Source organism: Colias croceus, chromosome Z (assembly GCF_905220415.1).
Source record: "Colias croceus chromosome Z, ilColCroc2.1".
NCBI classification, from domain to species: domain Eukaryota; kingdom Metazoa; phylum Arthropoda; class Insecta; order Lepidoptera; family Pieridae; genus Colias; species Colias croceus.
In genome coordinates, this window is record NC_059568.1 from 7,136,752 (window position 1) to 7,163,211 (window position 26,460).

At 33.6% G+C, this 26,460-nt stretch overlaps 1 protein-coding gene across 2 annotated transcripts in view; it reads right to left on the reverse strand.

The window, feature by feature from the left end:
• Positions 1–751: 751 nt before the first annotated feature.
• The window catches only part of LOC123705057 (transcriptional repressor scratch 2-like), a 38,197-nt gene continuing 12,488 nt past the window's right edge, over positions 752–26,460 (reverse strand). Inside the window, exons 2-3 of one of the 2 annotated variants that reach the window (XM_045653627.1) lie at positions 14,786–14,968; positions 752–8,951 (exon numbers count right to left, since the gene is read on the reverse strand). In XM_045653627.1, the coding sequence (XP_045509583.1) occupies positions 7,891–8,951; positions 14,786–14,888 (1,164 nt within the window). In that variant the 5' untranslated portion in view covers positions 14,889–14,968 and the 3' untranslated portion in view covers positions 752–7,890. The remainder of the gene's footprint in view (positions 8,952–14,785; positions 14,969–26,460) is intronic. The other variant, XM_045653626.1, reaches the window with a different exon arrangement.

Consider the following 26,460-nt stretch of genomic DNA (forward strand, 5'->3'; position numbering starts at 1 on the left):
CAATTACTAGACGTCAATACCTTTATTTTAAATCACATTTTAACTACTATATCACGTTGAATAATCTAAATTCAAGACCGATTTGTGTGAAAACTAGTTCACACAAATTTGCTCCAATACTTTGTTCTGTGAATAAATTTTTCGCAATTTGCTTGATTGCAATACTATCGATTTTTTGTACAGCGCAATATAAAATAATTATCATGTTCCCAATGTCAATGAAAGTAGGTATCTACTCATTATGTAACGTAATCGTCGATTTAGTATTTACTATTTAATTTGTTCCTTATTATGAATTAATATACACATGTTTTTGTACATGGCATATTTCACTATTTTAATAATTTGTTAGTATAATAGTCCTCTTGTCGTAAGTATTTTAGTATCCCCTTCATATATGGCGATGATACATATCTTCGAAGTTAGTATCTACTTATGTGTAGATTTATTGATGTAACACAGCTTTACCCCCGTGATTCGTGCAGGAACACGGGTGAGTGTGGTTAGAAAGAGGTCCAATTTCGAACATGTCGTGATCCTTGGTCATATAGGTATGGGTGAATAAATAGTTATTTATTTAAGAGCCAAATAGGTATTTACTAAATTTACAAGTAGGAATTATGAGAGAATTAAAAATTTTTCAATTATTATGTAGGTATATTATGTTGTAAAGGATTCTTGATTATTATTTAGGAACAAAAGGATATAAAAAGAGTAAAAACAAAAGGAAGAAGGTTGAAATAAAAGACTATTTACAGTACAATTTTAATTACAGAAGAATAAAACAATATAAATCGAATCAAACCCACCGTTACAGCAAATACAATATTTGATGCAACATAAAACAGAAACAATGCAGGTAAAGATAATAATAAATACACATTGCAACTTGCAAGCCCAGCACTTATGGTTTCTTGAAATAATATACTTCAATTTTTCACCGTATGCTGAATATTTCTATTACAAATCAATGAACTCATGTGATTAGTGTTAGTCCAGATCACGAAATTATTTTACATACGGATTCTTGTATATCTATTTGTGCAATTTTAAGTTTATTCGTTAAAGATCTGATTCTTCGATAATAGGAGGAGAGTTGCCAAAATAATTGCAAAATGAAAATAAATAAATCGATTACAACTATGGTATCTACGTTAGCTAACTAGAACGTAGTGGACCCTATGTATTTATATTATATTTTACGTGGAGTAAAATGCGTAAGATCTTTTTAACGAATAAGCTTTGAGAACTGATAATTACATAATAATTTAATGATCACTTAGAAATTATAACGAAATATTGAAGATACTACACGACTACTTTACAATTTCGAGAAAAACTCGGATTATTAACACTGTGACACAAATGTTTAATTGTTTGACTGATTAGATATCAAGAAACATTATATTGCACGCTCTGGATACTTGATAAGTAGGTATGATGATAAATTAAGTAAATCTCCGCGATGTGCCCAGTAGTCGGTAGTAGCCTGTAGGTTACATCTTCTTGAATTTGTTTAATTAACTAAAAATGTACTAAATTACCCTTAAATCATGTAACCGTTACAATGATTTTTATTCTCTAATAATATTTCACAATATATATTAAGCTATAATATTTTTAATGTAGATAAATACATGCAATGTTATTCACTAAATTTTAGGTACTGTTGGTAAGTAGTAATTGCTTAATAGGAAGGATTAATTGAATTTAAAAAATTGACGAGCTATGCCTAAAAGATTACAATTGATTTAATTTGGCTAATATCTAGGATACTTTTGTAGGAAAATAGGGTACAGATCAGTTGGAAGTTGAGTTATAGATAAGGTACAAGTATACTATATTAGGACTCGTGAGAAAGTTCATTAGTTAGTTCATTTCATATACACCTTTAACTACCAAAAACAGCGCCATTTCAATAAACATCAACGAAAACGATTGATGACTATGTTTTTGTTAGAACGATTTTAAATTAACAAGTAATGGAATGAACATTTCTGGGTCTATTCACCTTCTCACTTTTACTGTAGGTAATTGTCGGAAATTATTCGTTGAAAAAATATGATAGTGGTGATAAAGTGACACATCTCACAAGCCGAGATTACGTCCACACCATTACACTCACAATACACGAACGAGAGTCGTCTCGAAACGTAATCATTACATTTTGTTCACAGCGCCCGTTACGAAACGTGCTAAGGCAACTATCAAGTAATCTTCCCCGTTCTATCTGCGTTTCAACGTTTTTCATCTAAACCTCTACCACTTTCACGTATCTACTACTCGTTTCATCACTTTAATGACATCACATTCTACATCTAATGGTATAAATATTGTAAGTAATTAAAATATAGTTACTAAATACCTAATGTGCCTAAAGTCTATTGTGACTAGTATAGTATAATTTTACAGTAATATTAGTTTTAAAAGCACATGTTTCATAAAATAACACCTTGTATGAAACCTTACCTAAAATCTAAACAATAAAACTTAAAGTTATATTAGACCTTTTTATATTAAACCCAGTACTATATATACGCAATAAAACATCAAATAAATGTATAAAAATATTTATAATAATGAGATCTGAAACCTAAATAGTAAAAGAATTCGTTGTAAATTTTCGATTACGTCGCTGTCGTTGTCGCATTATTGCTTTCGAATGACCTTAAAACTAAGAATTATGTCATAATTCTCATAATAATTATCATTTATAATTTGTCTTAAACTTAGGCACACGTCTGTTTATAACGTGTTTCTCGAAAATATAAATAAATTTTTATGTAGAACATGCACAATACATTAAATACCTATCGCTACTTATCAATAATTACTGTACAAAATGGAATATTCCTTTACCGCACATACAGGGTAATTTGAAAAATTAAATTGTTCATGATTTACCTATCATTCACATCAGCTATTGAACGATGCAATTACAATCGACATACTATTCCAACGCTATAAAAACAAACGTTTGCAAAATTTGTTAGTTAGATAGCAAGAACATTTTATTCAGTTTCTTTTTTAAAGCCAGGCAGTTGTTCGAAAGCTTTTATCGTGCTGTATGTACCTATGTCATTGTTAATACTGCAGGTATGCATGTAGGGTACACTTTCGCTTTATTTGTGAAAACTTTTAGCTATTGTTGTTGTTCTAGTATTATGACGTCAACCCTTTTCAATCGGAGACAAAATACAAATTCTGAATAGGTATATAAGGTCTTGGTTATCGATCAATTAAATACAGCTATTAATTAATTCAAGAATGCAGTTTACTCGAATTATGCAAAAATACAATTACATTAAATGAAACGTGTCATAGAAGCGTTTATCTGAAGAAACTGTGAATATTATTTGTACAAATAATTTTAATAGATAATAATATGTAATTTAAAATTTCATTTTTTTTCTATTTTCAAAGTGTGCTTATTATTTGTTAGATTCATAATAATATATTTTTTACATATTCTGTTACTAATCACATATGAGTATTGAGTAGGTATACTCAGTGTATGCAATGTTTTATGTTATTAATTTACGAATAAACTTTGGCATCATGGCTCATAAAGTGAAATAGAATGATTATTAATTAATATGTATACCTACATAATTAGCTTCTTTTTTAACATAATATTAGTAACAGTTTTTTTTGAATTAGATAAAAATGTAAGTTCTCCAAAAACTCTATTCTTTTATTTCGATGTTAAATTATTAATCAATGGCACTTTTAATTAAAGCATCTAAATTCTTTTTCTGAATTAAAATGATGAAATATGGATTATCAGTAATTTCCTTGCTTAGATAAACTATATACTCAAATTTATGTAATATATATACTGTTTCCATAGGCACACTTTGAAAAAAAACATAGAATTGTATATAACTCTTAATTGGTTTATCCCTTTTTTTTGTGGAGCCAAGATAATTAATGGTATTAAAGACTGATTTTGTATTCGGTTCCTTCAAATAAACGCTGTGATACCTACGCTTAAAACATACACGAGGTTTTATTGTTTAGGAAATTAGCGTTCTAGAATTAAAATTTCTTACATCGAGCAATATATTCGATTTTAGGCCAGTTTTATTATCATTCTTATTTATAATACTTTAAAATTCAAAGAAGTAAGTCGTCAAAATTGTAAGTTCACTCGTAACATATTTTTGCATGAATTCACAGAGATGGCAATTGGCGATAAATCGTTAATGATCTTAAAAAAAGGAGCCGTATATTAGCAACACGTTGTATAAGTTACATAAATATATTTAAATCTATACTTATATTGATTGGTGTTCTCTTTCTCAACTACAAAGCTAGACTACGCATTAAGTAATATATTTGTATATAATTATTTAAATGCTACCCATTTTAAAGTGAAAAGTATTGCTCTGCGATTTACATACAAACATCTACGTGTATCACTTGGTTGCAGTCTAGTTATAGCAACAAGTTTACATGCACAAGTATTTGTGTTTGTATCACTTTTCCTAGTCTAAAATACCACTAGATAATATTGCTTTTCGTTTAGTTACATTATTGCTTAATGTTACATACCAATATTAATATACATTTTTTTTAACTCATAACTTTAGATCTTATTGCTTGCATATTGCTTTTTTGGACATAAGTAGTATCACTATTCATCTTATAAACGAGAACAATATCAGAACACTGTTTTTAACATTTATCACGGTTCACAGTTAATTTATATAGTTTTATTCGTTGCTTATGGTAGTCACTAATTTATTAAACTTAATGTTCAGTCGGCGCCAATTAACCAATATCAACCATCAAATATAAGTATACCAAAGAAATATTATTTTTGCTCTTGCATATATTCAGATTCTCGGTGTCGTAAGTCAGCTTTAGTTAAGGTACTTTGAACAATAGCGCAAATTATTGTTTAAAAGTAATAACAACAATCGCATAGTGGAATTAAGATTTCGTAAATATCAAATATTTTCACAATTATAGTCGGTTCCCGATTTTGATCTAAAAATATCTACTTAAAATTTTGTAAATAAAGCTTACGTAAAAACATTCAGTATAATACGTATTCAAAATATTCGTAATATATTGTACTGTGTTACAAACTAATTGATCATTCCAAATTACATACTTCGATGTTGTTTAAAAATTTATCAAAACTGTTAATTCTCCGACTCAACGTCTTGTCTATTCAAGTGATAGCTGGAAACCATTAAATGCATTTAAATAATATATTACTCCATTGTTGCCTTTTTTATAGAATAATGTTATTGTACGATGTTTTCTTCGAAATAAGCTTTTCCATTGCTACGTTAATTGAATGAGACTTTCCTCCCTTTCAACGTTTTATTGTTATCGCAATATTTAAAATGTAAAGTGCAAATCGTTTTAAGCAAAATGCTCAAAGTGGCTTAATTAATATAAACCTAAAATTTAATTGTTACATAAATATGTAACTTATGCTAAATATTTGACTCCTACAACTACAAAAATTGTAAAGAAGGTAATTTGGTACATATGAAAATATTTACATTTAAATATTGGTATATGTTTTTGTATATATTATATTACCTTCATAATGTAAGATTTTAAACCATTGCTTATTCGTAAAATAGCTACAACTACAATAACGTTAGTATAAATATTTGAACAAAATATTTTCTCGATTTTGTTTTTTCTTTTTTTTTTTTTTGAAAGCCATATGCTTGCTCTATTCTACAAAACGATATAATTACTATATCTATCATATTACGATATAAGGAAAATGCATAGGAGTACATAGTCTCTTCATAATAGGTAGCATTAGAGATTTAATAGGTATTAAAGAAAACTGATAATAAATTGAAACTTATGCACTACTTTAACACATTGTAATATTAATTTTGAAACAAAATATCACAATTGAATCATTTTTACGTTAAAATTCGATGTCAGATTCGTTCAATACTGTACTCCAAAGCACCAAAACCGACTAGAAAACTACTAAATATATTATTAAACAATATAATATATGACTACGTTAAATGCTACCCTAGTATTGCTTATCGATTTACATTATATTGCTTATTACGCGCAACCTTTGTTATTTTTTAGCCTAATAATCTAAGTTTGACTGAAAAGATGTAATCATGTTTTACAATAATTAAGAATTACCAAAAAAAAAATCCTTTATAAAGACACTACATCTACGTTAACTAAAACATAACACTAGCAGTGATGTAATGGAAATTAATAACCATAATAAATAAATCAACACTTTGTAATAATTTTGATTTTACAACAAGAGTAGGGAAAACCTGGTTATTTAATTTTTATTTATAAAATGACCACTTAAGTCTCATCAACATAGTAATTTTGTTCCAAATAAATTTCAACGAAACAAGGAATTGACTGATTTTGTTTCACAAGAAGGACACAAGTAGATTCTTTTACAGAGAAGATCTCTTAATTGACAGGGTTAAAGAAATTCATTAAGAACAAATTGACACGCGAGGCACTACCTATACACTATTATACGACAGGAAGTAAGTCGACGGCCCCATGGATAACCCTTATTACGACCTAACCTACTTCGATTTATCTATGTGCATACTACTAATAGTCTTTTTTTGCAAATTGGTCACTTGAAAACGCAGGAACGTACATAAGATATACCAAGAGGCCGGCGCTACACACCGTCTACGAGAGCTACGGATCGCTACGGGAATAGAATAGAATAGGAAAGTCTGCTGCGTCTACCGACTGCGGTGCGCGACTTATTTAGTGCCTACATTATTATTGCTTTTCGAATACCCATTTCTTACCGAGCACCTCGTGCTCGTCTCTTAAACCTACTTTAATGCTACCTTATTCTACATTATGTTATTGCCTGTTACACTTTACTTTTCCTAATAACACACTCTCAATCTGAAGGCATGCTCGCTGCGTAATGCGACGCTGCCCGTCCCCTATCGACGTCGCGTTATGCGCCCGCCACTCGTCCAAAATATAAATTCCCATCATTTCAAATCAAATAGCGCTCCCTTTTTATTTATTGTAAATAAGCCTTGAATTTGTACTCGAGATTATTTCATTCGCTTCGCATAGCATTTATTAAAGAAATATTTATATGTAACAATTATATCATAAAGACCAATAATTTAGGAATGCTAAATAACCTTTTCATAAATACATTTCAATACAATAAAAAATATTTAAAACTCGGATTTTGTCGCTAAGCACGTGAAAAATGAGGCGCGGTGGCGTTGCGGATGCTTAAAGGCCAAGACGGGGGAAAGGTTCGGAGACCGGAGTGGCAGGGAAAGGAGGGACGGGCGGGACGGGGCGGCACGTGGTCGCCGCTAAGGCACTGTGGCGGGCGGCCGACGCGGCGGGCGCGGCGACGTTGCAGAGCTTCGGACGGAAAGTTTCGGCAAGTTCCTCGCCGACGGACGACGCGGCGCGCCCGGGCGCTCCCACTCCGTCCACAGACGTACTTCGCGCTCAGCTCTCGCATCCCCATACTAAACTTACACCGTGATACTCTAACCTACGTTGCGGTTGTAAAAATCACCTACAAAAGATATTAATTTCATTCGTATTTCGTTACTTCTATGTATATAAGGGTATATTTATCGACGTTAATATGTACAATACACCGTTAATGTTAATCTTTAACAGGACGTCTGTCGCTACGGCCTATCGCCGCGTTTGCGGCACTACGGGGTCGTACGTGATTCGTTGTTTGCGAAACGTTGCTCGATTGCGGCACTGCGGACCAACAGACGCTTACGCGTCTAATCGGCCGCGAGGCCTCTTATATAATATAATAATAATTTTATAATTTTACTTTACTTTAATGAACTAAATTCATATTAATACTTTACGTTATCGAGTAAACCAAAATGGCGATTGTAACGGTCCCTATTCAGACGCAGAGGCGGAGGCATCAGGCGACGATGAATCATCCTCTCGAACACAAGCCGATTCTTGGTGTTTATTGAGGTAGCTTTTTAATGCAAAAGTTTTGTGACAGCGCGAACATTCGTAGTTTTTATCAGAAGAATGCGTTTGCATGTGAGCGCGTAAATTAGAGCGATCGGCGAATGCTTTCCCGCAGTGCGCACAACCATAAGGCTTCTCGCCGGTGTGAGAACGAAGGTGGCCTTGCAGTAACCACGGCCGGGAAAATAGCTTGCCGCAGACGCCGCAGACGTGCGACAGTTGATGAGTCAGCACGTGCATAGCTAAAGCAGGCATAGACACATATGCTTTACCACACTCTCCGCAGCGCTTCGCGGCGACTGAATCGAGGCTGCGATGAGTTTGTTTATGTCGTGACAAATTAGAAGATGTAGCGTAGCGCTTCCCACATTCGCTGCATGTATACTTTGACTTGGTTTCGGTCGGTTGTTGGGCACTTTCAACAGGTGCATTTGCATAATTGCGCCGTTTGGACCGACCGTCGCTGACAAAGAATGCGTCGTAGGTGTACGCGACCGTTTCCCTGGGGCGTTCGGTAGGTTGTTCTTGGGTAGGTTCGGGTTCAGGAGGCGGAGGCGGCGGTTCGGGGGGTGAGGGCTCCGCGCGAGGCGGCGTGGTCAGAAATACCGCGTGCTGGCTCAAGTCTAGGATCGCGTGGGCTGCATTGAGATCTTCCTCCGGGCGCTGTAGATATGCACGATCCCCTAAGCAATACGGACGATAAATGTCCTTCTTCTTAGGCGGTAGTGACAGTAGAGTGCCGTTGCTCGTGTAACACATCGAGGTGGATTTGCCGCTCGCCGGTGGCGGAGGAGGGGAGACAGGTGAAGATTGGAGATGCACTTGGAGGAAGGGCGTTTCTGATGAGTCAGAGGTTGAGAGATGTAGAAGAGCATAGGAGACAGGCTGAGGCGCCGGCTGAGATGGGCCGGGGGGAGCCGAGCTCACCTCGGTCGGAAGCTGTGCGGTGAACTGCGTGGAAGGCTGCTCCTCGGTGTAACCTGCGATACAAAAATCAATTAAACATCCAAATTGCATTAGACTACCTAAATTACTTATTAAAATTCGCAGTTTTATTAGCATCTTAATAATATAAGTGTCAGTTATTAATTTTGTAAAAAATTATCTCGATTGTATACCGTTGTTCATCGATCGTTCTTAAAAATATATTATGCAGACTTCAATCGAACCTTCAATAGGGCTCTTTTTAAATCCTTCACAAAGATGCATGCAAATCAGGTATTTAACGAAGGGGTGGAAAGGCGCTCAGTGCGAGAGTGTGAGGGTCCCCAGTTTACAAGAGTTATTCTGGGTCCGTTAATAATTTACGAAGGCAACCTGTAGCATGCAGTCTAGCGCCTATATCAACCAGTGGCTACGTTTTTGACGTGACTTCAAAACATTGACTAATATAGAATGGGGTATTTGATTAGCAAAGCAATGAAATAATTCTAAATATTGTCACCAAAGAAATACTTTTTACTACAATTTCTGTTTAGTTACTAGAAATCCCTTCGTAATGAACTGCGTAGCAAGGATCAATAATTGCAATTGCCATCTCCAATTAGAACTCGAATAGAATAGAACAAATATCCGTGTATAGAAATTTGAAACCGTGTGCCGTTCGTGCGCCTCATCTCTTTTTTCTGATCCTTTCAAATCCCTACGATGCTTACATGAAGGCCCCTCTTTTGGACCATTGCCTTTAATTAAACTACGCTGACGCGTTTCAAAAGGCAGACCTATTCATTCGAAACATTGGTGTTTGAAACTGAATATTAAGTTTTTTCATTCATGTTGAATTGCTTTTATCATAATAATTTTATTTACTTTCGCAGTGATTCATTAATAAGCCTTTGATAATTTAATGATATCGGTAAACTAAGTACCTAACTACCTAACAAGCTAACTAACATAAAACGACAATGTAAGATCAATAGTCAAAGAACTTTGTCTCTTGACTAGTAAAGTAAATGAAACTTGGTCACAAGTTGTGATTAGTTAGTGCGAGTATGAGTAAAGGGGGCTCGCGGGAGCTACACCCTCCTTTGTGTTAGTGAAGAATAAAGGACGCAATTTTGTGTTCAGCTTCAAGGACTCAATTTCGGGTTAAACATTTTCTCGGGTTGCACAATTCTTTATTTGTATAGATTTAACTTTTTGATACCTCTGTAATCTGTTATTTGACGGAAGTGAATAAAATCTTTCTGCTCAATGTTTTACGTTACATGCTTGATGCTATACTGTAGTACTAGTACTTGCAAGAAGTTTTTCGGACTACTAAAGCTAGCCTGAAAATTATTCACTTTTATTAAGTCTAATCTAGACTAAAAAAAAGTATTAAATCGTCGATTTTGCGTCATATTTGTAGATATTCGATAAATATTTATATGACCCGCATCAGCATAAAAACGACATTCACTTTATTTCTCTATTTTTTCATAAAAAATTAGGCAAATTTAACCCTTATCTTTAACAAGTATTCGCTCACTTTTAGCCAAGAGAACGTGTTGTCATTGCGGAATATATATCTCGACGGAACCAAGCAAGCATTAACTAGATATTATTATAAGCGATGTTCCTTATTGTATATATTCTAGATATTCGGCTAGGTCGACATTCGTGCTCACAGACTCTACCAACGGCTTAAGGTGCTTTATGCAAGTAGTTTTTGAATGAAGCGATCGTGCTTGGAGTAGACGTGCATGTTCTTGTATACAAGTAGATCACCGTAATATTTAATATGCTGGCTAGTTACATATCCTTTTGTGCATCTGATACTGACAATTTCTAAACAATTATTTTACTATTGCTTATGACGAGTTTGAAATGTGAAACACTGAATAATTAAGTTTATATTGACATTTAATTGAAACAAAACATTTTGTGTAAATATCCCTAAGTGAATAATAATAATGAAGAGTATAAATTTGATTGATTTCTAGATTTATTATTAATTAAATGTGATGTGTTTAAAAGTTACCATAGAGTAGGTAGGTATAACCTAACCCTACCTATTATAAGAATGAGAAAGGCAAAGCGCAATATGTTGTACAACATATTGCACTTCTTTGCCTTTCTCCCCGTGGTTGCCTGGCAGAGATCACTGCATAGTGATAAGGCCGCCCTTTGTGCTTTTGTAAACTTATTCTTGTAACCTTTATGTATATTTTGTTTCTTGCACAATAAAGTGTTAAATAAATAAATATACCTATAATAATAATACCTAGGACAAACAGGAGTTTACAGAAAATGAATAGAGTTGATTAATTTTCTGTAAACCCTTAGTTCCGTTCAAACACAACGTGTTTATAATTTCAATTTGGCACGCAATTACACAACTGCATAACAGTCTATTATCTCGCGAAATTGTAATTATTACGTGAATTAGGAAGTGCACGTGTGAAAATTACGTTCCATCAAATTTTCGAACCGCAGCCGATTTTAATTATTAGAACAATAGGATGTAATTTGGCGTTTACGAGTCGAATTGTGAGACCGCCCGCACCGGCTTCTAACAATTGATGTTAAATCGATTTCTGCAAACAATCGACAAACGTATCTCGTTTACAATAACCTATATGTATAAATGGGAAGAACTTTTGTGTCGGATGGCAACAATGCTTACATAGAACAATTGCTTCTGAAATCAACAGGTATGTTTCGTGTGTAGCATGTTTTGTTGGATAACAAATAATTTAATTCAGCTCGTTTGCACCTTTACTATTTAAATTTTAAATCGCCTTGTAGCTCGTTGTCTCGACAAATTCGCATGGAAATGTGAACGCAGTTGTGTTGCGTCAGTTTACGGTCAAATATACAACGCTCTTATCATACTATTTTGAAATAAAAAGTAATTAGTTTATACTTGACCATGCTCCAATTCAGACAACAATTGAATCAATATATAATATAGAAGAAAAACTTACGTAAACTGAATTATCGATTGAACTGATCATATAATCGAAATCCAATCTGCACCATATAAAATGAGATTTAGATCAACTAAACCGCTTACAAAAATTGTTATATGGTTATAATACCGCAGAAACGTAATAAGATTATAGCGAACAACCAAAAAAATATTTAATAGGATTTGCTAAGCACAGAAGCAAATTTTAGCATAAAATCATTTCTCTCAGCATATTTCATAAACAGAGCTGGTTCATTGTTAAAAAAATTAACACGTTGCGGCGTAGTTGTGTACTACGAGCGAACTTCGTTAACGTTGTTTACTTTAACAGTTACAAAGTTAAACCAACATTTGTATTTCAAAATACAAAAGCAAAGGTGAATAGCTTTTCTATTAAATCTTTCCTTTTTATAGCAGATTAGAAACTTGCGTTATATATTGTACGTTGTGAAAGCTCTTATTATGGCTATTTTACTTATAATATAGGTGATGTCAACTGAACGGCAGATTCTTATTGTAAAGAATACCAATATATTGAACCGATTATAATCCATAATCATTATTAAACTACAATAACAAAAACGTGTAAAATTATGTATCGATTTACAATTTATAAAACAATATAATTATTCAACAAAGGCAGGCATGTGAATTATGCCGCAGGAAAATTTTTCACACGTTTTCAATAAAGGAATATCACGATTAAATATTTCGTCCAATCATTTATGTTAACACGTTTATTGAATACCACCTGCAATTTACTTTTATATCGTGTAATAAAATACTGCACCGGATTAAATACTTTTGTTATTTCAGTTTGGTATTTTGTACACTAGATATTTGTGGTTTATTTATAGAATCTATTATTAGTATTTGTAAACTACGCAATCATAAACTTTCAATCGCTTTTAATAATTTTTATTAAAAAGTCACTTACAAACTTTATCATAGTTATAAATTGTATGGCAGATAAAGTTCAGACTACTAAGTAACTTCATCGAAAGGATTAACGCAATGTTGTTATTTTAATACAATATCTTATATCATAAGTTTAACCAAGTTCTGTAAAGCTTGAAGCTTGCTTTAGTTACGAATATAATTATATTTTGTTAGAAACTGTTTAATTTTTCACGTAATCAAGAAAGTTGAATACATAGTCTCCGTTAACATTTTCAGAGTATTACTATTTTACATTTAAGCAAACATCGATGTGTATATTTTTTTTTATTTGTTTAATTTAGCAATCAACAGCTTTAAACGTATGAATTTACCGTACAACCAATATTTATTTCAATCAATGTTTGAAATTAAAAGTAATACTGTAATGTTATTAAATTTCAAATTGACTTTGATCAAATATTTAATTAATAAATTATCAACAGCAACATCATAAATCTAAAAGTAGTCACGTAGTTAAATAAACCAGTCTGGCATTTTAACGCAATTATTTGTTTTAGAGTGAAACATTAATTGGACGCTAATTAATTATTTCAGTCGCTGTGGAAAAAGTGAAACTGTATTTGAATATCTCTTGTCACCTAACAATGTTGCACAAACATGACAACAGTTGACCTTGTTGTTTATCTAGTTCTAGTTTATAAACTTAACGAAATCTTTTCGATCCTGTGTATAGGAATATTTTACGCGAAAAATGTTCAGTTATATAAACTTACTGTGATTTACGATTATATATGATAAACTTTATACATCTATAAAAGTATTGAATAGGTGCCAAATTTCAAATACAGCCATGAATTGAATGAAAACATTACCGCATTAAGTCCGCAGTGCTTTGTGTAACCCATACTGAATCTACTAATATCTACTTGTATAGCGAAAATAAGTATTATTCTGTATTGATTGTTGAGCGTTAAAGAAGTTAATGAACAGACACAAGTTTTAATGAAATAATTCAATCTTTCAACTATTTACACACACAATAGGTGACCTTTTTGTAGATACAGGTTTCAGATCAACCGATCATTTTCCTCGATTTTCAAGTGAAAATTTCTCGAAAGGATAAAATTTTATTTAAACTCAATTTCTTACAACCTTTTATTAAAATACATTTCGGCTCTTCATAATACACGTCGACTGTGAAGAGGGATATTGAAAGTAACTCACGAGTGATCCAAGAATATTCTTCAGGTTGTTAACATTTTACAATCTTTTACTATTCGGACCATGAAATGTGAAAAATGATTCTATGTAGTAGATCTCATCATTAGGTACTTCAACTTACTTCTGAATAGACATTTACAAAATAAAAATTTAAAATTTAAATTATAATGCAATTGAATGTTATCGTTCACAATTTATTCAGTTTGTTTGAATCTCATTTAAGTTATTCTATGAACGTTTATCATTTATCTTAACTATGTTACTTATACATACCTATTACCTAGTGAAAGTAATAAATAGTAAGTGCTACACATGAAGCGACATTCTTAATGAAAATAGCAACCTACATTTAGAAAACAAGTGGTGTAGTGACTAGGCATAAAGTAAAATTGCATTATTATACTTAGAAGTGCAAAGTATAAATAGGTACCGACATGGTAATTGTTAAGAAAAGAAGGCAGATAGAAACATACAAGTATACAGGTTAGTGTATAGTAAAAAGTAAAGATAATAGGAAAAAGAAGAGATAGTGCGGTAATAGGGTAAATTAATTGTAACATAGTTGGAAGATATATTAGTTTTACAGAGGTTACGTATTAGATTTCAGGAGTCTCAACGTACAAGCAGCGACGTAATCAACTCGGTCAATCTCAATAAACGGTCGCTACTGGCAAATAGGGAATAAGCGGAATAATGACCAGCCAACCCTCATTTAAGGTACCTACTGGTACAAAAGAAACGTAACAAAATCAACGCTTAGCGTGCCAACTGTGCGCCGCAGATACAATAGCAAAAACAAACCGGGACAGTGGGATGAGCGAAGGGGTACGCCGCATTGCACCAGTTGAATCTCGACCCCTCGACACCCCACGTGCCCCTCCGTCCCTCCCACACTCCCCATCATCTCAACCGGAGGGCGAGGGAGCACAGAGTACTTGTTGACGCAGTTTCATATGCGATCGGGACGCTTACTCGATTGATTTCCTAGAAAATACACACACGACTAGTTTAAGCTCTTTCACTTGCAGAGTTTATTTGCACGTACCTTAAAAGTACCAAGAATTCTCTTTACATACTTGTACACATGAGTGCTCTCAATTCTACGTAATGTTAAGATACTTATAAAATCTTCATGTCAATTACCATAATTATGCCTTTTCTTTGATATTAGGTATTTCAGAAATTATTATCGTTAAAATAGCTTAGCGCAATGTGAAAATAAAAATTTACCCTTAAAGAAAACGTTCTCTGAGAAAATTATTTTTCAAAGAAATAATTTAACTAAAGTTTGAACAAAGGCAATCCATGATTCATAATGTAGGTATTTTAATAAAAAAATGTCTAAAAATATTTTTTAATTTATAATTTTTGTAAACTGTTATTAAAAATAAATTAAACTAAGAATATTAGAGAATTTTTAAGGTTCATTACTATACATTCTATGTATACAATATACATACCTATGTATTATTATGCATGTAACTTAATATCTCTTAGACTTACCTAAACCAATTCGTTTAAAAACATTCAAGTAAAGAATATTCATAAAAACACAATCCGTTAACGTGTTAGTTGGTCTGGAAATACATTTATGTATACTCAAAGTAACATGAATTCATGCAAATGAAAGCAAGGCTTTGAATTCTCATAGCTTTATGTTTCTAACTACCTACACAAACATCTTTGTTCCTCCTACATGCGAGACGGGACTTAAACATGATGTGTATTTGCTACACAGGAACTTGGAACTTATGATAAATTTAGTAATAATAGGGTAATATACTAATGTAGACGTCGCAAAAATTAAAGGCTGTTTGATTTCTATCATGCACACACATTTGATACCATTTTAACTGACTATCATTATTGAAACAAAAAAAAAATAAAAGAAAATCTAATAGCTATGAAATGTGTCATATTTTTTAAGAATGATGTTTCTATTCGTAAAACAATAACTTTGTCATGTGCAGAAAAGTTCACTGTGCTTCAGTTTTCTGGGTCAATGGGTGGGAGGAATAAATACAAAGCTATAAGTCACTAAGTCAGCAAGACGCCGTGCTCAAGGGTACGATGAAAGATTAAAACAGAAAATCCCAAAAATATTAATTATTAAGTATTTTTAAATGAATCCTAGTTGACTTAAAGCAGACTTTCTCCTAAAATATTAATCAATATTAATCTACTATAGTGCAGTAATTATGATATGACTAATTATGAAAGTGATAACTTTATGAGTGAAGCTACGGAAACGCCTTTTATTCCTTAAATCAAATACGTGTCAGAATATTGCATTGTATTTGAAATAATCGCGTAATATGAAACATATGGCATTTTTAAAGTTTGTTTTATGAAGCAATTTCTTTTCGAAGAATTCAAATCCAATACTTATAATAATTATACGTCTTATGAGGGAACTGTGTCATGTGCGCAACGTCTACAATCAATATCAAGGAATATTGAAAGATGCACAGCTGAGCCCACTTTACGTGAAAGGGATATAACATTTTGATACTCACTCACTATGACATCAATTCAATTTTAATAATACTACCACGCTATTAGGCAGGGTATCTTAAAATAGCAAATATTGTCAAGTAGATTTTTAACAAATTACCTGTTTCAACGATATTCCAATCACCGATTTCGTAAAAGTAGACTTCAATTTCATCTTAATCTCACATGTTACAAAGAATAAAAATTGAGGATAAATAATCTGAAACATTTGAACAGTTAAATGCATCATACATTTTAAATCATAATTATAAAATAAGTTTAAACGTAAATTAATCTCTATGTTGCTCGTATTTGAATACGCGAAGTAAAAATTAAAACGAATCTGCCGTCGTCCATTACGGGATTAAAATAAACAGGGTCAGTGACAGTACTTAATATATATTTATCTTCTTGAAATTAAAATATGAGTTTGATTTTTATTATAAACTAGCGGACCGCCCCGGCTTCGCCCGTGGATTCTCAAGGAATATTATAAAAAAAGAATTAACGAAATCGGTTAAGCCGTTCTCAAGTTATGCGTTTACCAACACATTTTGGGATTCATTTTTATATTATAAGATTACCATGGCAGTAGGTACTTTTGTACGTAAAAAGAGATTCCAAATAAACAATAATAGTTCAGGATACATCGCCCATTTTTGCAAGTGACTACTATCAAGCTCATGATGGGTTTTGGGCAGGAAAAAGCAAAGATTGTTAAATAAACTTAAGATTCTTTATTAGACGATGCGCGTAGTACGAAGGGTAAAGACGGAAGAGAGAAATTATAAGATGACACATAGGTATTTGACATACACATTTGTTTATACAAACTCTTTTCACCAACACTGGCCCTTAAACAAATGTGTAGGTACTTAATTATTGTACAACATTAAACAAGTTTAGTTTTTTACAATTTAAGAATTTAACAAATTTATTGTAAACCTAAACACGTTACAAACTTATAATGCTTTTCTTTAGTAAGTGGTTTTGTTAAAATATCGGCAGTCATTTCAGAAGTACACAAATAATTCAAATTAACAATATTATCTTTTACAACTTCTCTTATAAAATGATGCCGCACATCTATATGTTTCGTACGAGCATGATACATAGGATTCTTACACAATTTTTGTGCTGATTGGTTATCATTAAAAATCGTAACAGAACAATGCCTACCTAACAATTCATACAACAGAGTTCTTATGAATAACGCTTCTTTACAAGAATCTGATAGAGCCATATATTCTGCTTCTGTGCTAGAAAGAGCGACTGTTCGCTGTTTTCTACTTTCCCACGATACAGAACAGTTCCCAATTTGAAACACAAACCCAGTGTACGACCTACGATCGACCTCACACGAAGCCCAGTCAGCATCAATATACCCATTGATGTCTAGACCACTTCTACTAAAAACAAGTTTGTAGTTTACAGTACCCTTTAAATACCGTAGTACGCGTTTCGCGGCCTTCCAATGACGCTGATCATAACAATCATTATACTGGCTCAGCATGCTTACCGCGTGCGCGATGTCTGGCCTGGAGCTAACTGAAATATAATTTAAACAACCAATTAAATTTCTATATTCCAAATTCTCCTCCTTTTTATCAGCCTTTACAAGTTTCAATCCCGATTCCATTGGAGTTTGAGCTGGCTTACAGTCAGTCATATGAAAACGGTCTAAAACATTCTTTATGTAACTAGACTGATCAAGATAGATATTATCTTGGTTTCTTGTGATGCGCATACCAAGTATATGGCTGGCTGGCCCTAAATCCTTCATTTCGAATTCTTGCATGAGTTTCTTCTTTATTTCAACTTTCATTTGTGAATTTCTGGTTGAAAATAATAATATATCGTCCACATACAACCCAATGATGACTAATTCTTCACCATTTGATTTAAAATACACGCAGGGCTCTGAGGACAGTCTTCTGAAACAAAGTTTTGTAACCAACACATGGTTTATCTTTTCATACCAAGACTTCGAAGCTTGCTTTAGGCCATAAATTGCTTTATGCAATTTATATACTTTATGCTCACAGCCTTTTACTTTATACCAATCTGGCTTTATACTGCTTTAGATTTCCATCAAGATCTTTCTTTTTCTTAAAAACCCACTTGCACTTAATCGGTTTTTGATCTTTAGGTGGATCAGTTAATGTCCAACATTTATTTTTAATAAATGATTGATACTCATCAGCCATTGCTTTCTTCCAGTGAACAGCTTCAGCCCCTCCTAGAGCTTCTTGAACTGTCTCTGGTTCATCTCCAATGCAGGTCAGCATTGCAGTACACGCACTGTCATATTCCGATGTATCCATCGCATCTTCAAGTGTCGATTCACCTGGAATGTAAGTGACATCGGAAGGATCAACAGAACTACTGCTGTCAGAGTCATCTAACTCAAAAATACACTGTCTTCTGGGATTAGTTACAATCTCATTTTCTTCCCCTTTTTCTGGTGATAGTGAATTTTCAGACTGTGCCACTTCAACATGAGAATCATTTGAGTTTAAATTCTCAGTCTGTAAATTATTTATCATCATGAAAAAATCACCATTTTCACATTTTTCAGTGTTTTTTGTATAGAATTTGTTTTCAAAGAAAGCAACATCCCTTGATTTAATAATTTTGCTGAGATTCTCTGGATCAATCAATCTATAACCCTTACTATTTTCACAATATCCTACAAAAATGTAAGGTTTACATTTTGAATCTAATTTCTTACGATTCTGTGTCAAGGCATAAACCACACAACCAAATATACGTAAATGGCTAAGATTCACCTTCTCATTAGTCCATTTTTCCTCTGGCGTGCTACCGTAGACTGCTTTTGTAGGGGACCGGTTCTTCAAATAAACAGCGGTATTGACCGCTTCTGCCCAGAACTGCCCATCTAAGCCTGCGTCTCGTAACATGCTGCGAGCCTTCTCGACGATTGTCCTGTTGGCCCGCTCAGCAACACCGTTCTGCTGAGGCGAGTGCGGTATGGTAGTCTGGTGAATGATGCCGTTATCCTTCAAATATTCCTGGAATATAGAATTGACATATTCGCCTCCATTATCCGTCCTCAACAATTTTATTTTTCTATTGGTTTGGTTCTCCACCATTGCCTTGAAATGTTTGAAGTTATCGAAAACTTCACTCTTATTTTTCAGAAAATAAATCCATGTTTTCCTACTACAATGATCAATAAACGTGAGGAAGTAACTAGCACCACCGAAAGATTTCACTGGCATAGGCCCGCATAAATCACTGTGTACAACACCTAACAGTTCATTTGACCTACTTTGTGCCTTCTTAGGAAAAGGTAATTTGCTAAGCTTCCCCTTAACACAAGCTTCACATTGACTGAACTGTGATTTATCATAAGTAATACCACTAGCCATACCTTTCATTAACAAATGCATACTCCTCATATTGAGATGTCCTAGTCTCCTGTGCCATGTCTCCTGCGTAACAGAGTTAGCAGCCGCCTGGAAACTCAGCTCAGTTTCTTTCTTACAGCTCTCAGATGCTTTCTTCTGCACTAAATCTTGAGCTTCTGTATTTACCTTGGTAGTCGCAGATTCTACACTATTCCCTGAAAACATAGAACAGCCACCACATCCTACCACACACAGATCACGCTCTCTAACAGATTCTGCAGTTTCTAATTGATAAACACCATTTTTATGTACAGCTGTAGCTGCTAGCTTTTTACCATAGAATATATTACAACATTTTTCATTAAAAATAACTCTAAAACCCTTCCTAGTTAACGCACTGACTGACAACAAGTTTGTAGCTAAATTCGGTACATGATAAACTTCACTGATTGTTTTGATGCCTAATTTCAAATTTACTTTTACATCACCACGACCAGCAGTAAATAATTTTTCACCGTTAGCCACCTTGACTTCAGACACATGACCAGGAACAAAGTTATTTAGTATATTCTTGTCATGACACATATGACTACTCGCACCAGAGTCTATTAACCATATATCATTCTGCACACAAGCTGATAATGCTGTCAATAGTAACTGGTTTGTTGAGCTCTCCGCCTTAACTGGTTTCACAGATTTACAGTTCCTCGAGAAGTGACCAAGCTTCTTGCACTTAAAGCATTTGATTTTCTTACGTGCCGCCACCAAAGCTGTTGAACTCGTGTCACCTTTTTCATCACGTCGTTGCTTCTCCTGCATGAGTTTCGCTTTGACCACTTCACTCGACAACTTGATATTAGAATTTTCAAGTGCCATTATGAGTGGATCAAAGTCTTGAGACAAGCCACTCAGTAAGAGAACTGCAACGAAATCGTCTTCCAGAGGTGAACCAATATCGTTCAGCTGTTGACTTAGGTCGCTAATCTTCGCAACGTAAGCTTCCATGCTTTCACATTCGCATAATTTTGTTGCAAACAAAAGACGAAGCAAACTCAGTCTCCTTGACAACCCCTTGTCTTCGTACGCCTTTTGCAAATTAATCCATGCATCCCGCGCCGTCTCTGCGTTCCTTACATGCGTAAAAACCGAGGGCTTTACTGACAAACAGATCTTAGCAAGAGCTTTCTGAGATCTCTTCATATAAGCCGCATCTTTGACATCTTCAGTTTTATCTTCCGAAACGACGTCCCATAAGTCCTCGTGAATGAGTAGCATTTTCAGTTGGAACTTCCAATTACTGTAGTTTTCTATGCCGCTCAACTTCTCCACAGGAGCTAAAGTCGAAACCGATGTCGATGTCGCCATTTTTACATGTATGGACGGGCGTTTTAGTTTATTTATAAAATTACTTTTATTCTGCCAAAACTCAAAAATAATTATATACAGAGCAAAGATAACGTCCTGGGCCCATAACCTGATGGGTTTTGGGCAGGAAAAAGCAAAGATTGTTAAATAAACTTAAGATTCTTTATTAGACGATGCGCGTAGTACGAAGGGTAAAGACGGAAGAGAGAAATTATAAGATGACACATAGGTATTTGACATACACATTTGTTTATACAAACTCTTTTCACCAACAGCTCATTTTCCGTTTGTAGCTTTATTTTGATGAGACACCGAATAATTTCGTGTACGAAACTCTCGATTGTGGTAGCTAACAGAAATAACAAGGATAAAATTTTTTGATTTGATGGTTCTCAAATATTTATTACGCAATTTGTAGGACAATATGTCTGTTGAATTATATAAACATTAACTAAGTGAAAACAAAAAAATCAGCTTGTTAGTAATCATTTATGATGACCTCGTTATCGATACACTTTGGAAAGGGGGACTCTTTGAACAAACCATAGAATTTGTAGGACAAATATTTTTTCGAATAATTTAGGTAATTATCTTGAGATTGAACAAAAAAAAATTCAGTTAGTAATAAATATTTGAGAACCATCAAATCAAAAATTTTTATCCTTGTTATCTCTGTTAGCTACCACAATCGAGACTTTCGTACACGAAATTATTGGGCGTCTCATCAAAATAAAGCTACAAACGGAAAATTAGCTTGATAGTAGTCACTTGCAAAAATGGGCGATGTATCCTGAACTATAAGATATAATTAAACTGAGATCTTCCAGTTTGAGTTTCAGTAAGCCAATCAAAATCAAATCATCAGTTAAGGGAAATGTGAAATTAACTATTAGATTTAAAAGTATTAAGGTTTTATTTTTTGTTTGAAGTTTTTAAAGAGATGTACTTAAGTGATTTGTCGTTACGTATATTTTACATTTCCACTGGCGTACGGTTAAATTTAATTAAGAGAGAACTTAATTAAGAGAAATAAAAAAGATAATGACTGCGTCGGCAGACCAGAACTTCAGCGAACACCACTATTTTTTATTTTCGTTTAACTCTCCCAATTATTTCGGAAAATATATGGGAACACATCTTTTAAAAGTAATTTAAAAGTTTATTAATTTTTACACGTAGGAGCTATCTATGCGTAGTACGTACATCGAAAAAGTTCGTTAATTGATACACGATGCGCTGAAAATAAAGCAAATATTCTAGCTATTCCCTTTCTACACACATGGCTCGATATTGAATATCAGAGCAATACATTTGACATTTTTTTATTTGGCTGTCTATTAAACTCACCGACGTTCAAATTTCCGGATTTTATTTTTCACAAAATGTTCCGTAGAGGATGTGATTGATCAATGTTTTTTATTGAAAACAATTTGCCTTTTTACGAAGTTTTGTAATTTCCGTTCAAATTTTATTACTATATCCAAGTAAATATTTAGGTATGATTTGTCAGCAGGAAATTAAAAAGAGGGAAATATCAAATGACGATTTATTTCTGAGGAGTGCAAATCAATCAATCATTTTTGTCAATGCTTTTACATGTTTAAAATAGTGACATGAGTAATTTGCGTTCTTCCTTCATCTCATAGCTTATTTAACATGAGATATAGATACGTAGCACAATTCATTATAAGTTGAACGTTGATGCATCGTACCTAATACATTAGCTTCCAGTATGGCCTGACGTACCAATTTATAATAATTATTAAGAAGATTACACAGTACACACACTGAACTTCGTATTTTATTATACCTACATCACATTAAAACATTAACAACAAAAAGTTCTCCAAACAACGCTTACGGATACATTCCCAATATAACGAAATTGGAGTATCCGTACCGAAGCCGTACTTCATAGGAGCTTATATTAAAAAGGCTGAGGAATTTGGAACGAGGTACGTAGACCTCACCTAACTCGGCATGCCGGTGGGGCGAGCCTGTATATTAATCGTAATAACTGTTTTGTACATATTTCCATTATTCTTCTTGTTACATACTCAAACAGCATATGTATCTTTTGCATTTGATGAATGTGAAATAAATCACTTTATATTACAAAAAGAAAAGATGTTTTGTTTGTAGAAAGCTCAATTATTTTATTTCGTTTATATCCCGGGTCTGCCCGGGTGGAACTTGCAAGAGCTATTATTATCACTACATAGTATAAAACAAAGTAGCTTTCTCTGTCCCTATGTCCCTTTGTATGTTTAAATCTTTAAAACTACGCAACGGATTTGGATGCGGTTTTTATAATAGATAGAGTGATTCAAGAGGAAGGTTTTAGTATATAATTTATTGGGTTTAAGACAAAGCGGACGAAAGCGCGGACGGTTAGCTAGTACTATATAAAACGATTATGTTCATATGTCATTAATTATGTAAATTATAATTCAAGGCAAAATCAAGCTCTTCCCGAACTTTTATGCCTGTTACATATAAATGGTAAGGATGGAAAACTTATTTACTGTCTTTTTATTTCTCAAATAAAGACGTCTTAACAACGAATTATACTCAAACATGACGATGCAGAAACCCAGACCTAATTTATAAATCACTCACATGAAAAACATGAAACGGGAACCTTATTTCATTAGTATGATAAATTAAAGTTAAGGCTTGTACACTGTAACCATAAAACGTTAAAATCTACCCACCACCACTAGTTATTATCGTATATAATTCAACATACTTACCCTAATATTTATATTCTAATTACAATAAATGTCCAATAATGTCCCAGTTTCAGTTTCCAAGAATGCAAAAAGCGTGTCCGTAACTACTATTTAAACTCGAAGTCGATTAAACTAATTGCATTGTCATTTACGGTATCGAAGGATCTAAAGAGAATTCCAAATCAAAGGAACAGTATCTGTTTCCGAGTTAATGCAATAATTTAATTAAAGTTGTCTTTCCGATCCATTCTTGAGTCTTCGCAAATAACGACAGCAGTTCAATTAGTACACAACAATGAGGAAATAGCGAATAAATAATCAATTTTTTACCTTCTCGATTTCGTGACTGTTTTAGATTTAGAAAATACTAAATATTTTCATTCACTTTTTAAAAATGTGATGCTATCTATTTCGTATTTCGTTTAAACGGGTAAAATTGTTTGTAATCCAATGATAAAAATAAAATGTATGCTAACATCTAAGTATGTAAGTACTATAATCTTACTTATTAAATATTAGGAAGAATATTGCTGTAATGTGGGTACACTTTTATTAATATATTTCAAAGAAGTAAAATGGAAAAAATGGTATAACGTTTGATTTTTTTGCTCTATCGTAATTACTTTTTTTAGTCTAAGTTACAATTATTCAATTTCATGATATTTTTAGATTTGTCAATACCTAGGTACCTTCTTACTTTATAATGATGATTAAATGCAGGTGCGCGCTATTATAAAAAATGAAGTAATAATTCTTTATAATTACAAATTCAGACCGGCTTTTATAAATACCTATAAAGTATAATTCATCGGCTAACATACAAAAAATTGTGAGGACATGTCCCACCTCTGCCCAAATAGTGCCACATCAACAAAAGCAACGTAAGTATATTTACGTAAGGCGCTCCTGAAAACAAAATGTGTAAGCGAGAGGGAGACAGCTTAGCAACATCTGCTCGTGGCAATAAATTTCAGGACATAAGGAAAATGGGTTTAGCACAAACAATTCTCACTAAAGTGCCGCCTTCGTTTACTTTTCAATATGTTCCCCATTTTATTATATGTCCTCATTTTCAGATATACGAATAAATGCTTCAGTTATTTATCAATATGCTCGATACATGTTTATGTACACTTATGCGTAGTGTTCATTTAATCTCCAACATCAAAACCTAAAGGGTTATAGCATTATTATAGACATATAGATGAAGGGGCCGAACACAGACAAAGCGGCGGAAGGGATCAAATACTAATGAGACAATATCAATTCGATGTACCTGTATAATGTATATGCAATACGTTTCGTCTGCATTCAATTGTGTCTATTTAACCTGACAGCTAAGAGACTATAATTGCCCAACACGTGCAATACGCCGTGACTACAAATTACAATATGCTTATAACGAAGGGAGGGCTGATAAAATTTCAACAGAAGCGGTAATTGGGACCGTGAGCTGGCGAGCACAACTCACGATCCCAATTACAACGGCTATCATATTATATTACATTTTCCAACAAATTGACCGCAGAACAGACTGATATGAACGCGCCTACCTAATATTAAACACGTTAATAATTTACGGGCACGGAAGCAAATTAGATCCCAATTTTGCAACGTGATTAAAATTTAGGTTACACATTTTTTAAATTTACATAAGTACTTTTATATAAGCGGTTTGAAATGGGATATTATTGGATTGTCGGAGGTCCGAAGAGAGGGAGAGGACACATTGATTCTTAAATCTGGAAACTTATTCTACCATCGTGAGGGTGACCAAAAGTCCCAAGGAGGGATTGGATTCCTTGTTAATAAGTCGCTTGCAAACAATATTTCTGAGATAGGAAGCGTGTCGGCTAGGGTAGCATATCTTACACTCAAAATGACCAAACGGTATTCCCTGAAAGTAATACAAGTATATGCACCGACGACAGCTTATCCAGATGAAGAAGTAGAATCCATGTATGAAGATATCGCTAAAGCCATTAAATTTGCTAAAACACATTATACTGTGATCATGGGCGATTTCAATGCGAAAGTGGGCACAAAGAATGCAGGCGAGACAAGGATTGGACTTTTTGGAACGGGAGTCAGGAACCCCAGAGGACAAATGCTTTTGGATTTTATGGAGAGAGAGGGCCTGTACCTGATGAACTCATTCTTTAAAAAACCGAAGCAACGAAAGTGGACCTGGATTAGTCCAGACGGATCTATTAAGAACGAAATTGATTTTATTCTTTACACCAAACGACATATATTTAACAACGTCTCAGTGATTAGTAGGCTTAAAACTGGTAGCGATCATCGTTTGGTTAGAGGAACGTTAAATATCAATGTTCGGATGGAAAGATCGCAACTAGTCAGACCCACTTTTCGTCGTTTAAATCCAAGTTTCCAAAAACAAGAAAGCTTTCAGCTCGAACTTCATAATAAATTCGAAGCGCTACAAGACCTTGATTCTGTCGACGACCTAAATGACTCCATAGTAAAAACTATATATTCAGCTGGTTTGACGCAT